General features: G+C 47.1%; 1 protein-coding gene across 1 annotated transcript in view; it reads right to left on the bottom strand.

Moving 5' to 3' along the window:
• The window catches only part of LOC135916091 (uncharacterized), a 107,574-nt gene that overhangs the window by 69,036 nt on the left and 25,637 nt on the right, over positions 1-12,901 (bottom strand). Inside the window, exons 4-5 of the mRNA XM_065449322.1 lie at positions 11,640-11,743; positions 1,231-1,441 (exon numbers count right to left, since the gene is read on the bottom strand). Of these exons, the coding sequence (XP_065305394.1) occupies positions 1,231-1,441; positions 11,640-11,743 (315 nt within the window). The remainder of the gene's footprint in view (positions 1-1,230; positions 1,442-11,639; positions 11,744-12,901) is intronic.

Below are 12,901 nucleotides of genomic sequence, written 5' to 3'. Positions count from 1 at the left end.
CCTTGAGGCTGCATATGTTGCTTTATTGACCAGTTGCCTTCACCCAAAAAAGATCACGTTCTCGTGACGCCTGCGGCAAAAAGGACGTTCCAAGTCCGCCGCCAAGATCTGTGAGTGGTGGCGCTGCCTAATACTCCCAGGGTTCTACTATGACACATAAATACCCAAGAAAGTGGATGGGAAAACGGCTCCGCGGTAGCTCAATTGGTAGCGCATCGCACGCGAAATGCGAAGGTTGTGGGTTCGGTTCCCACCTGCGGTAAGTTGTTTTTTTCATCCACTTTAATTGGAATTTATTTATCGTTTCTTCGCTTCATTTATTAAGCACAAGTAATTTCCCCTATGTTGTCCTTGGTGTCAGTGTTTGTTGGCTTCTTATGTGCAAACATCTACTATTTTACAACGTATAACCTTCAGCTGCTACAAAACGTTTCCAATAAGTAAAAATCTTTGAACGACTTCATGAAACCCTATGATAGCCTTCTTGAAGTGATTTAGCAGGCGTTTACTGAAAACCAACGGTCCATGACGTGCCTGCAGCTCTGCGTGGAGTTCCGGCGCATCCAATCGGCAAAATCACAGCCGTTGAGATCTGTCAGGCAATCTTGCGTGAATATATATTCCGATGGGTCCCGCCAGGGGACATTGCTGTAGCAGTGCGAAATGGTTCAGCAAGTTAGGAAGGAAGCGCATGAGATGGGTTCTATCGAATTATGCTACCTTCAACCGGTCGTTAAGATGTGTGTTCCACAGCACCTATTTTTTAAGCTGGGATGCAATTTGATTTATGCGAAACATTGGGGACACCAGGCAACAGTTCGCAACAGACAATGGTACATATAGACTTTTGGTATTTATACCTGAGCAAATATTTTGTTAGTTGTGGCGCATTAGAGAGAAAAGCAAATGAGAGAAAGGCAGCGAGGTTAACGAGAGTTAAAGCCTCCGGTTTCCTATCCTGCACTAGGGGAAGTAAAATGGGAAGAAGGAAGGAAAGCTCGGACAAAAAGAAAGGCGTGAAAAAAAGTCAGTGGAGTGGAGCAGTGCAATTGCCTCTGCGAAACATGCAGTGAAATACCGTAGTGGAACAGCTAGAATTGTTGTGATCCATTTCTGTCACTTTTTCAAACCTCCAAAACAAAGTATATGGTATATTTTCTCAAGTTATAATTTTATGATTTTGATCATGGAATAATGAATTTGTGCATACAATAGCAGACCCATACTTACCCTAAATTTATGATACTCATGACCGATTTGAATAGCTAAAGAGAAATATTCGCCTTGTTTAATATTATTTGCATTAAATCGGTCGCCAATCCTGGTTGATGATCTTCTACCAGTCACGGCTGGACGGCCCCCTCGAGCTTCTGCTCTGATTACATATTTGGACGGATTTACGGAGTTCCATCCAACTTGCACTGCAGTCTCTGACTGAATTCTGAAAAAAAGAAATATAGGTACTTATCAAGCCATTCAAGTGAATTCTGTTTTGTTTTAAAACACGTCGAAATGAATGTACTCGAAAGAGGTTCAAGAACAGTCTCCAACCGCATGTATGAATTCATAGCTGCACATATGGGTAAGCGCTGCCCAATGAAAATGAACCTGGAGTGCTAGGCTCGAGGCGCAGAGTATCAGGAGCACTAGCGACGCCCCAACATGAACGAACTAATGGTAACAAGGCAAAGCCTGTCCCTCGGCACGCCTACTGTTTTATTGATTTATCTGCATTCCCATTGGATTGCCATCTTCCCTTGGACGTTGCCTTTTTTGTGGTCGACAAAGTGGGGCTCACATGATCATACCGTCTTTGCATGGTCGGTGCTTTCTTTCACTTCTTTGTCCTTCAACCAAGTGTATAGCATGCACAATCAAGGTATCTAATAATGTATTTATTAGAAAAAATATTAGTCACATTATTGTGGTTTATAAACACTTTAATATTTACAAGATATACAGCCATCAGCGTGCTTAACACGAATGCTCCACAGTGTGGCCTGCACCGGCTTAGAGGGATGCCAGCACCACGAAGTGTTGTGCTTTGTTATCTCGTTATGTTTGCGACGGTATAGCTGGAGTGCAGATCGATTTCACTGCTAGTCTTGTCTTTCGCTTGTGCCTGACCGGCGGAGAGTGCACTCACCTCACATCTCCTTCTCGCCAAGTTTCGCTCGTGGCTGCGGTGTCGCGCGCCTCGCGAAAACATGTTGTGGTTTGCCCATCTCGGCAAAGCGAAATGGCGGGTGACAGCTCGCGTGCGCAGTGCGTCTGGCGTGTGAGAATTGTGAGAAGCGTGTGAGACCCACGCGCGTGTCGTCTGCTACACGCGCACCGAAACTCGTAGGGTCCATCTGCTCTTCTGGCCAGCCAAGGGCGCTGACATGAGCATCTGCGAAAATGTATGGGGCTGCATAAAAGCAGCCATGGTGCAACACCCTATTCATTCGGCATGAGCGGATGAGCTGTGGGTAGCCTTGCCATTTGTTGGGCGTGTTGGTAAACTGAGTGGGAAAGCACATTTTGCGCCAGCGAACAAGGACAGAAGGGTGGCAGTGGAGGTGTCGTCTGCCTTCTGTCCTTGTTGGCTGGCGGTAAATATGCTTTCCATGTGGGTAGCTGTTTTCCAAGAGTGGGATCATCTTAGAGCAAGTAACTTTGTGCCTTTCCTGTACTCTTCCCTATCGCCTACAATGGCAGCAGCAGAAAATGAAACAGTGAATAATTCCAGTTTACAGCTGTTACTTTTCTGCGCCTTTAATTATTTTGTGAAAAATGCAAAAAAAAAGTTCAGACGTATGCGTTTCCTAGCTTGTTTTCGGCATTATGTGACAAAAAAGCCTGGTAGAAGAGAAAAAGAAAACTAGGGAACGGTTTCCAGGTAATTAGCGTCACGCTAAGAATGAGGAGCACACCACTTAAACTGGAAGCACCTCGATTCTGCTTACAGTGACAATTCGGTCACCGCTGACGAAACAAAAAACAGCTGTGCGCACATGCGCACAGCTGTTTCTGTGCGCATGTGCGCACAGATATTTGTGCATATCTGTGCTATATCTGTTTGTACATCTTTGTACATATTTGTACATATCTGTATGTTTGTACATATTTGTACATATCTGTGCATATCTGTGCGCATGTGCGCACAGATATTTGAGGTGCCGCTTAATAGCGGTGGTAGTATTGAAAGCCACGCGCTCCCGTGTTCACGCTCAAAAAGATTGCAACTGTACACGGCATGCTTATAAGACTAATTTCTAATTTAATAACGACGAAACGCTCTCCTCCTCTTCCCTCTGCATTTGATTGGCCTGCCTCGTTACGTGCTTGCACTCGCATTTCCGAGCTTTGATTGGTCTGTGCCTAACTTTCGCACTGGGCTTTCAACAGATCACTCGTGGTTCCTCCTCTTTCCTCTGCGTAGAAATGGTGCGGCTTCTTAGCTACTTGCACTCGCCTTTCCGATCGAGGATTTGTGCGCGCCTGGTTTTCACACTGGATATTCAATAGATCGCTCGTTCCTCACAATAAATTCAAGACTGCGAGGCGAAGTGGGCGCTGTCTAGCGTACAAGTGGTTTGCCACGCACTTACCGTGTAAGCACGCAGGAATACCAAAAAACACTCACACAAGTAAGAGGCTAGACAAATACGCTTTATTTTCTTTTACTTTCTGATGCATCTTCCTACTGGATAGCGCCGAACGATTGCTTCTAACAACCGCAAGATCCAAGCTTTATACTGTGTAGCCCCGAGCAATCCATGGCTTCTAACAAACGCGAGAAAAAGTCTGTGCAGAGCACGTGGCCATAAACTAACTACCACATCCGTGTCAGTTGAGACTGCAGTAGTGGTCGAAGTTAACCTGTGCGCACCACTAAGGAGATGGAGTTTCACTTTTTACAATAACTTTCTATTTTTGCATGTGTGTGCCCTTGATCGGGTCCACAATATTGAAGCTGTGATTGACTGTCTCCCAATCTACATTCATACTCGTCCAGTTAGCAACCACAAAATTTTGGATACAGTTGTGAGCAGCCCATTCTTTCTGTGAATAATGGTACCCAGTTGAACATTGGCTGCAGAAATGGGGCCTAGCATCACGCAAGTTTGTCGGTCGATCTTGAATAGTCGCACCTCTTCCCTGGTAGCGCAGACCATGCCGAAAACGCATGGTCCAAGATCTGCAGCGTCGCCGCAATTCTTGGCGCTCGGCGGAAGGTTGTTGCCCGGCATCCGGTGACCTGAATAGTACTTTCGCCCACCGCGAGGACAGTACCCGTCAATAGCACTATTTCTCAGTGTCAAACTTACGCTTTTGCTCACGCAGTACCTGAGTCAAATCACTTGCCGCGTACAGAGGTCGATAGCCGAGGTGGTCGGTGTTGGTGAGAAGTAACATCCTTCGCCTTTCAGCCCGTTCAGTGAAGTGGCACCGAGTGGGTTGCCACAACTGCTTTCGTCACCTGTCTCACCTGTAGGCAGCCCGATCTCCATTCTGAGTCTTCCGATATAATGTGAACACTTCGAAGGTTTGTCGGTCCGTGTTGAAGCCCAGGCCCTTGTAGGTGTCCGAGTATTCCGATGACGCCACTGGACTGGGCATGGTCCAGGTTCGCGATAAACGCAGAGCGCTTGAAGTTGGAGGTAGCCGAAGCGATCGCACGAACTCTTACGTCGCAGCCCAGTCCCACCGATCTGCTCGGAAAGCCTAATTTCGCTGACACACTGTCTCCGCAGATGTAGGTCTTCGCCTAACTCATTACACAGCCAGCGCACTGACGTTTCGGCAAGTCGAAAGTTACACTGAAACACTGTGTCAATCAGGTAGGTGAACAGGTCTATATCATGATATTGACTCTGTCTCGCACTGGAAGCGATGAGACGGGTTATTGCTGCTGCAGCCATGTTCCCAAGTTCATCACGGCATGGGTTTGCGATGTTCTAGTTGAGCAGGAGTTCGACTATCAAACAAAACCAACAGCAGCACTGAGAGGCATTAACAATATTGACTGCCAATAGATAGACGCACAAAGCATTGTCGTCGGTGATGTACTGAGCACCGCTATCAGTGAAGCGCAGTGAAGAACAGCCATGCGACCGCGCTGCATTGGTATTCCCCTAATGGAGAAAGAATGGGTGGATTATTGTCAAGACTTACTTTATCGAGAGTAGCGATGCAGCACCCCTGTCAACGGTTCAGCGTATAAACTACCTCGTCGGTTCCACCCTCTAGAATGTACCCGCTTGTAAGCTTTCGCTTCTCTTTCCACACTCGCCGCAAAAACTTTTCGCTGGAATAATACCGAGTTCACCGAAGACCGTCAGAAAATTTCTTCACGAGGACACCAACATCTAGAAAACACTGCAAATAAGGAGCAGACAATTACACCACTGCACCAACACAACATACTATACCGGAGTTTAATCACTGGGCACAGACAGCCTGTGTTTACAAGAAGAGCTTCATACGTTGATCATTCTGACGCCGCCACAAGTAGCATCCATTGATGACATCATCCGCGAGGATATTCACCAGTCACATAGAGCCCTCACGTGCTGCGGCGTCAGCCGGAAGCGATGCCTTACGTTGCAGTATCCTACTGTTCGTCTCTTTCGCGCGAAACCGCGGTAGCATCACAGTTCCGCTGTTCACCACCGCAGCCGCCAGTTTGACCTCCAGTAGTCTAGTGCAGCTACCAAAGGAAGCCATATGTATGGAATGCTCCAGCTGCTGCTACCACCGCCGGTGCTAATACCACGACTTGGGACTGCGAGGCTTTGCCGTCATAGCGCCACGTCACCAGCTTGGTGAGCGGTCACGTTGCATCCCTAACTACCTCGCTTCAACATAGTGGAGACCCGACGTGCTTCGCGCTCGCTATCTCCAGGATGCCATGTGTCACCGATGCACCGACCATACACTATCCTAGCGCGGGTTCTGTCCGTAAGCCCAAATACGGAAATCAAAAAAGCAGCAACCGATGGAGGTGACGTAGCTGCACTTCGAAACGAAGACCCTTCGCCATCAACGGTGACGCTTCAAGATCAATTTGGACGATGCAGAAACGAGACGCTGCCCTCACGACGAAGCTTGGGAGCCCAAAACACGCCAGCAAAAGACGACGCGATGCACCAGCCGTGATCTGATACCAAGACCTAACTGCAACGCAAGACAAATACCTGCAGACCTCGACGTCCATCTCTACGATCTTGAAATCACCGCGTTCGTGCACTGGAGCAGACTATTCCGTAATCAGTGGATTATTCAGCACAATGTTGAAGTAAGCCAAGGCTGCATGTGAGGGCCATTAAATCTGGACAGCTGAAAGACACCTCATAAAACCGGCCAGAATCTGCATGGCAATAACAACAGTTCATGACCTGACCTAACCTGCAACATTCGTTGTCCTGCAACAGTGCTCGTGAGACGTAATTCTCGGCGTGACGCAACCCGACGCATTCGTTGGCCTGATGTCAAACTTCATAACGCTGTCCAATGATCAAGCGATAGCTACGGATAGGTTTTGCATTGTTTTTGAGGACTAAGTCAGCGTCCCGCCTCCTTCCACCATGGTGAATTCCGTCGGGAACGAGACATCCCTGACGTAGAAGGCATCATCAAGGGCAACCAATGTCAACTGCTCAACTGTGAAATTTGGGTCGAAAGAGGGATTGCTCGAACAGACGGAAGCAAGAGAAAGTAATGCTGACAAACTTCAGCCAGGAGTTTCAGCACAACGACCACGGCACGACGAGTGCATACATCGAGGAAATTGTGGGAACCAACAAAGCGTTCGTGCACACGGATTCTGCCGGATTTACTCAGGCGAACATAGTTCCGAACCAGATTTCGACATAAGTCCAAGCCCCCCTACCCCCCCCCCCATGAGTAGGCTGGAACTGCTTAGGGTTCCTCCTCGACAATACAAAGACTACTTTCCGCGTCATGGAGGATCCGACAAACATTAGTTGCATCGCATAATAACCGCAGTATGTGCTACATCAGTCCGCCAAGACACTTAGCGAGTTTCCATGCGAGAACAAGAAGCTATTAGCGAACAATTCAAAATCCTGCTCGCCGACTTCATCCGGCCGTTGAAAAGCGTCCGGGCATCTCCTGTAGTCTTGGTGAAGAAGCAGGACGGGAACCTGCGTTTCGGCGTCGATTGTCGCCGACTGACCAAGACCACGAATTAGGACGTATGCCCCGTCCCACGGATCAACAGCGAATGGGTTCGGCTCTGCAACGGTAAATACTTGTCGTTGATAGGTATAACACTCCTACTGGCAAATAGAAATCCACGAGATGGATCGCGAATAGACCACCTACATCATGACAGATGACCTCTGTGACCTCATGTCATGTTATTTGGTCTGTGCTAAGCGCCTGCAACGTTCCAGCGCATCAGGGGCAGAGTGTTAGAAGGATGAAAGTGGCAGATTTGTTCACTTGTTCATATGTTTACTTGGATGGCGTCGTCGTCTTCGCCAGAAATGTAGGGTCACTTTAGGTGGCTTGCGGCATATACTAGTTGTCATCGAGTGATCAAGGCTCACTCTGAAGCTAGAAATGTTGTACTGCGCTTATGATGGGCTCTTGATCCCGGCCCGCGTCTTTAGCTAATCTGAAGTCTATCCCGACCCTTAGAAGACAGCTTCGAAGGCGACGCAGTAGGTTGATTGCTTGGCATGTGTGCCTGCTTCAAGATCTTTGTGAATGTCTTTTGACGCATCACTCTTCCGCTGACACATATCAATAAATACAATGTCGAGTTCAAGTTGTTAACGCCACCAGCCAACGCATATTGAAAACCGGAGGTGCGCATGCAGTAGTCGCCCGTAGTAGCGCACTTCGACGTGGACGTGGATACAGAAATCTATACTGACGCCAGTAGCCTAGGACTAGGTTCCCTCTAGTCCAGAAGAAAGACGGACTTGAACGGCTGATAACGTGCGCCAGCCAGTCGCGTTCAATAGTGCAGGGCAACTATTTTGCAACAGAAAAGGACTTCCTGTCTATCTCATAGGCTACATTGAAATTCCGCCGTTCCCTCTATGGCAGGCCATTCAACGTCATCAGCGACCATCACGCATTAAGTTGGCTGGTGAATTTAAAGGACCCTTCTAGACGGCCTCGGCAGTCGAGCCTCTGACTGTAAAAATATGACATTACTGTCATCTGCAGGTGCGGACTAAAACACGCTGATGCTGACTGCCTGTCTTGCGCTCCAGTGGACCCGCCGAGCCGCACTGAATAAGATAGGGACGACGTTTTTAGCTACAATAACTGGCGATGAATTTGCAATGCCACAGGGAGTGGACCCAGCATTCAGAAGCTTTGCTCAGTACTTGTAAGGAAAGACGGACGATGTCTCGATGGTATTTAGGCGCGGATTATCTACGCTTTTCAGACGAAAGAACGAACCCGACGACGAGTGATGAAGAACCCGCAGGACTCTAGTCATAAATGCTGCACGCCCTGTACAGAGATGAGACAGCCCAGCAACTCGCGCTTCGCTGTACGCTTGGAAGAATGCAAGAGGAGCACTATTTGCCGCGCCTGTCGCCCTTTACGTCGAGACATGTCGATACTGCTAGCGAAACCAGGCACTACCGACGAAGCCGATGGGATTGCTACACAAGCCTCCTTGCTGACTTTTTCAGCACATCGATATTTGTTGGGGCCCTTTTCGACGTGAACATCAGGAAACAAATCAATAGTCGTGGCTGCCGACTACCATCCTCATTACGCTGAAACGAAAGCTCTCCCTGCAGGTAGTGCTGCTGAAGTTGCTGAATTCTTCGTCCAGAACATCCTGCTGCAATATGATGCCCCTGATGTCCTCCTCACTGACAGAGGGATGGCCTTGACTACTGAGCTGACTCAAACCGTTTTGCGAGGCCAACTGCCTACAACCCGCTGACGAATGGTTTTAAGGAGCCCCTGACTTGCACCATCGCCAACATGCTTGCAATTTACGTCGACGTCGAGCGCAAGAAGTGGGAAGCCGTCCTGTGATGCTTAACCTTCACTTACAACGCGGCAGTGCAAGAAACTCCGAAGATCACGCCTTTCAAGCTGGTTTACGGGAGGAACCCCACGACGACTCTCGACGCCGAGGCAGTCATACGGCACTGACGAAGAGAATCTTGACGTCGCAGCCGATGTGCAACACGCCAAAGAAGCCTTACAGCTCGCCCACCTGCGCATCGAGAACCAGCAGGATACCCACATCCGATACTAGAGTCTTCGATGACGCTACATCGGGTACAAGCGCAGCGACCGCGTTTAGGTTTGTACCCTGATAAGCCGATGAGGGCTTAGCGAGAAACTTTTACACCGCTATTTCTGGCTCTACAACATCATCCAATGCATTGGCGCACTGGACATTGGCGCACTGGCGCACAGACGGAATTTCCCAATAAAGGGGCACCGCTTACGACCAGGAAAAGTTCATGTTGTGCGACTTCAGCCCTTCTACAAGCAATAATGCAGTATGGAAGTTTGCATAGGTGAACTTTGAACTTGGTTTCTTTGGACTTTGTTTCTTTGAACTTGGTTTCCTTGTTCTTTTGTCACTTTATAATATGTATGCTTTTGTTTTTCTGGCTTTTATGTTTGTTGCCTGAGCACGATGCTCTTCAAGAGGGGGCATTGGCACTTGGGCTTGCTTATTATTCTTGGGTGAATGGTTTTCACGAGTTGAAAATGCTAGAAAATGGAGAACGTTATTTGTCGGCCCAGGGCGCTGCTGCAAGTTGGGAAGCTTCTCGTGTGTTATCAATGCCTCTATCCGTCGTTTGTTGTCACCAAAACCTGTACAATATCATTGTATGAGCGGCGGGAACTGTATAGTACTCGCTGGAAGACAGGCGGGTGCCAGCGATTACTCTCTAAGCTTCGATGAGTCAAGCATAAAAGCTGCTGCGCTTGACCCCCAATCAGATTTCGACGATCGCTGATTGTGTTGGGCGGTGTCATTGTGCTTTGAGTGTTTCTTGTTTTTCTGGGCATAACTTCGTTCAATAAAAGAATAAGCTTGTGACATTCAGTTTTGATGCTCAGTCCATTGCAGTCAAACTATGTTCATGCAGGTTGAGGTAAGTGCGACACGTCTGGGGCATCATTTAGGTACTGCCTACCACTGATGTCGCACTGGCCCATACCCATTCTGGAATAATTGCCTTTAACGGCAGCTTACTATGTAACACATGACTAATGGCAAAAAGAAACCAAAAGTGATTCATCCCCGAGATGTAAATCAATACGTTCGGGAGTGGATCTGTTATAAATATTTATGAGCTGATATGAAGTTGCAAGCATATGAAATGCAATGGAACATGCGCATTGCACAGGAATGTCTAAAAACGAATCCGCGCATGATTATTGCGAAAGTCAAAGAAAATAAAGTATATCCCAGAAAGTGATGTATATAGTACACCATGCAATGAACAAATTGGTGTAGTTTACGAATGCCTGATAGCCGCCAATGAATGTCCAGGTTTTATACAGGAAGCAAAGAAATAAGTATTGATACTATAATCTGCGTACCTGTTCACTAACCACAGGCTCATACACGCCCCTTCTCTGGTAGTTAAATATATTCTTCTTATACATATCCGCGAACATATCTCCCCAAACCCCGGCTGTCCCTAAAACACCTAGCACGCAGCAAGCAGGAGCCCATGCGAAACACCAGAATGTATTACAAAAATCGCTTTCTAAAGAAAGGCCATGACGTTCTGCCGTTTGAAGGTGTCAAGTGTAGACTTGGAATTTTAAGGGAAGGTATTGGCTGTAATAATGAAAAGTTTAAATGATTGGGAGCACTATTCTTGGTTGCCAATAAGTGCCATATGAATAACAAACTGAATCCAGTGAAAGGTTATAATTCTCGGAACCATGTCATCGCTAATATTATTGTTGCCTTGTTATGCGCTTAATTTTTCCCTCTGCTGAAGAGCCAGGATTAGGCAAGCTGAGTTAGGAAAATTGTGACATCGCGAAAATAGGTAACCAATCAATTTTCTCATTTTACAGCGTCCGCCCAGTGTGCTTGGTGGCATGAACCAACATGAAGTATGTTAGGTACAGTACTGGTGTCCTTGCGTCTAAGACATGACGCGGCAACCTTCCTGGTGTAGTTTCACAGCGGCGCAACATTGGAGCACACTAGCATATGTTTACTTTCACAGACCAATTTATGCGCTCTCCGCAAGGCAAAAGCGCAGGCCTGAACACAATTGTCCAATGTTTGTAAAATGAGAACTGTATATTGTGTACGTAGTGGCATTATGGGCCGAATAGTACCGCTGTATTATTAGTTGCGCTCTAGCTGCGAAACACACGGTTTATCATTCAATACAACGGCAAGCAAGTACGAGCACCTTGTTGACCTTTTGGTGATAGAGCAGACTCTTCAGCATTCAGACAATGTTCGTGTCAGAAATATCAAGAGCAACACTTTATTTTGCCTCCTTGAATGCATTCGTTGCCTGAGACGGCTTATGTGGGCAGAATATGACTATGTTTCCTAAATATAAACTAATACTAATGAGGCGTTTCTACTAATCAGTTCGGTTTTGCCTTTTATCGTGTGCAATAGACAAATATGTGCAGCCTCATATTATACTCACGGATTTGCAGCGTAAAAAAACACTCGAAGTGTCCAGCCATCGAACAAGGGTGGTCTCAACGTGTCGCTTATATATGCGTCCTTGTCTGCGAGCTTCCAGCCATACTACAGAAAAAAAAGAGGCAGAGATTGTGCAGAATTAGAATCACGAGGTATTTCAAGAGCTGCTGATGGCGCAAGTAGTGCACAGGAACAAATGCAACATACACTGGCGCTAATGTATCTGGTACGCTCACATATAGATTGAGCAGATGCGTGGGACATTTACTATTTATTTTCATCTTTTTTTCTGCAGGCTTGTTCAATTGATAGAGCGTGTACTACACTGAGTGGGTCTAAGTCGTTTACGTGCAAATGAGTTCAACACGTGAACTTCTATTGCTGGCTCCTGGAAATCGCGTATAACTACGACGCTTGCGTTAGAATGGGGAGAGCGTGAGAACATGGGTAACGAGAACGGCGTGACGGCAGTTGCACGAAAGTTACAATCCTGACGTGCTGACAATGCCAAAATATAAGAAGGTGATAAAGACGGTGACCAAATAACGATGGCAGAACAAGGACAGGATTATGACGACCCTTCAAAGGCATTGGCGAAGCGTTCACTCGCTTTAGACATTTATTTGAGCATACCATCCATGTTATGTCAGCAGTGTCATGCAAATGATGTTACAAAAACTAGTTTTTTCAACAGCGCTGCTCTAACACTCACTCATGTTTGCCAAAGTGCTGTTCGTGTGCTCTTTTTCCGTCTTTGGCAAATACACGCGGGAGACTCGTGGTTTAATTTTTATGCTTCTCACAGTAATGCTGACCGAATCTGATTGCGCACATACAAAAAAACGCTATAGGAAGCTGTATTGTGGGACGAAACATGGATCAAGCGGAAACAAATTCATTACTCAACTTCCGAGGAACCCGTGTACACCAGACGGTTTGAATGTACATCAAATATTTACTGCGAAACTTAATTTTAACTGTCCCTAGTACAACCGGCAGCACGTTCCAGTGAAAACGCTGCTACCTGCGACGCACGGGCAAAGTGGCCAGATGTCGAGTATGCGGGGCTCGAGTGCAGCTACGATGACCTTGGAAGCAACATCGTCGAATTCACCTGCGTCGAAAACGGACTCTGAGCATGATTGAATGTATTACCAAGAATAAGAAAATTCCAGATCAGACATTCTGGCAACTACGGGCCATTCGACTGCAACGAGCGTTACAGCACACAGCCAACTACAACTAGAAGACGTGTGCTGCTAA

This window comes from Dermacentor albipictus, chromosome 7 (genome assembly GCF_038994185.2).
Source record: "Dermacentor albipictus isolate Rhodes 1998 colony chromosome 7, USDA_Dalb.pri_finalv2, whole genome shotgun sequence".
NCBI classification, from domain to species: Eukaryota; Metazoa; Arthropoda; class Arachnida; order Ixodida; family Ixodidae; genus Dermacentor; species Dermacentor albipictus.
Note: the sequence above shows the minus strand (reverse complement) of the source record. Positions and strands in the feature narration are given on the sequence as shown.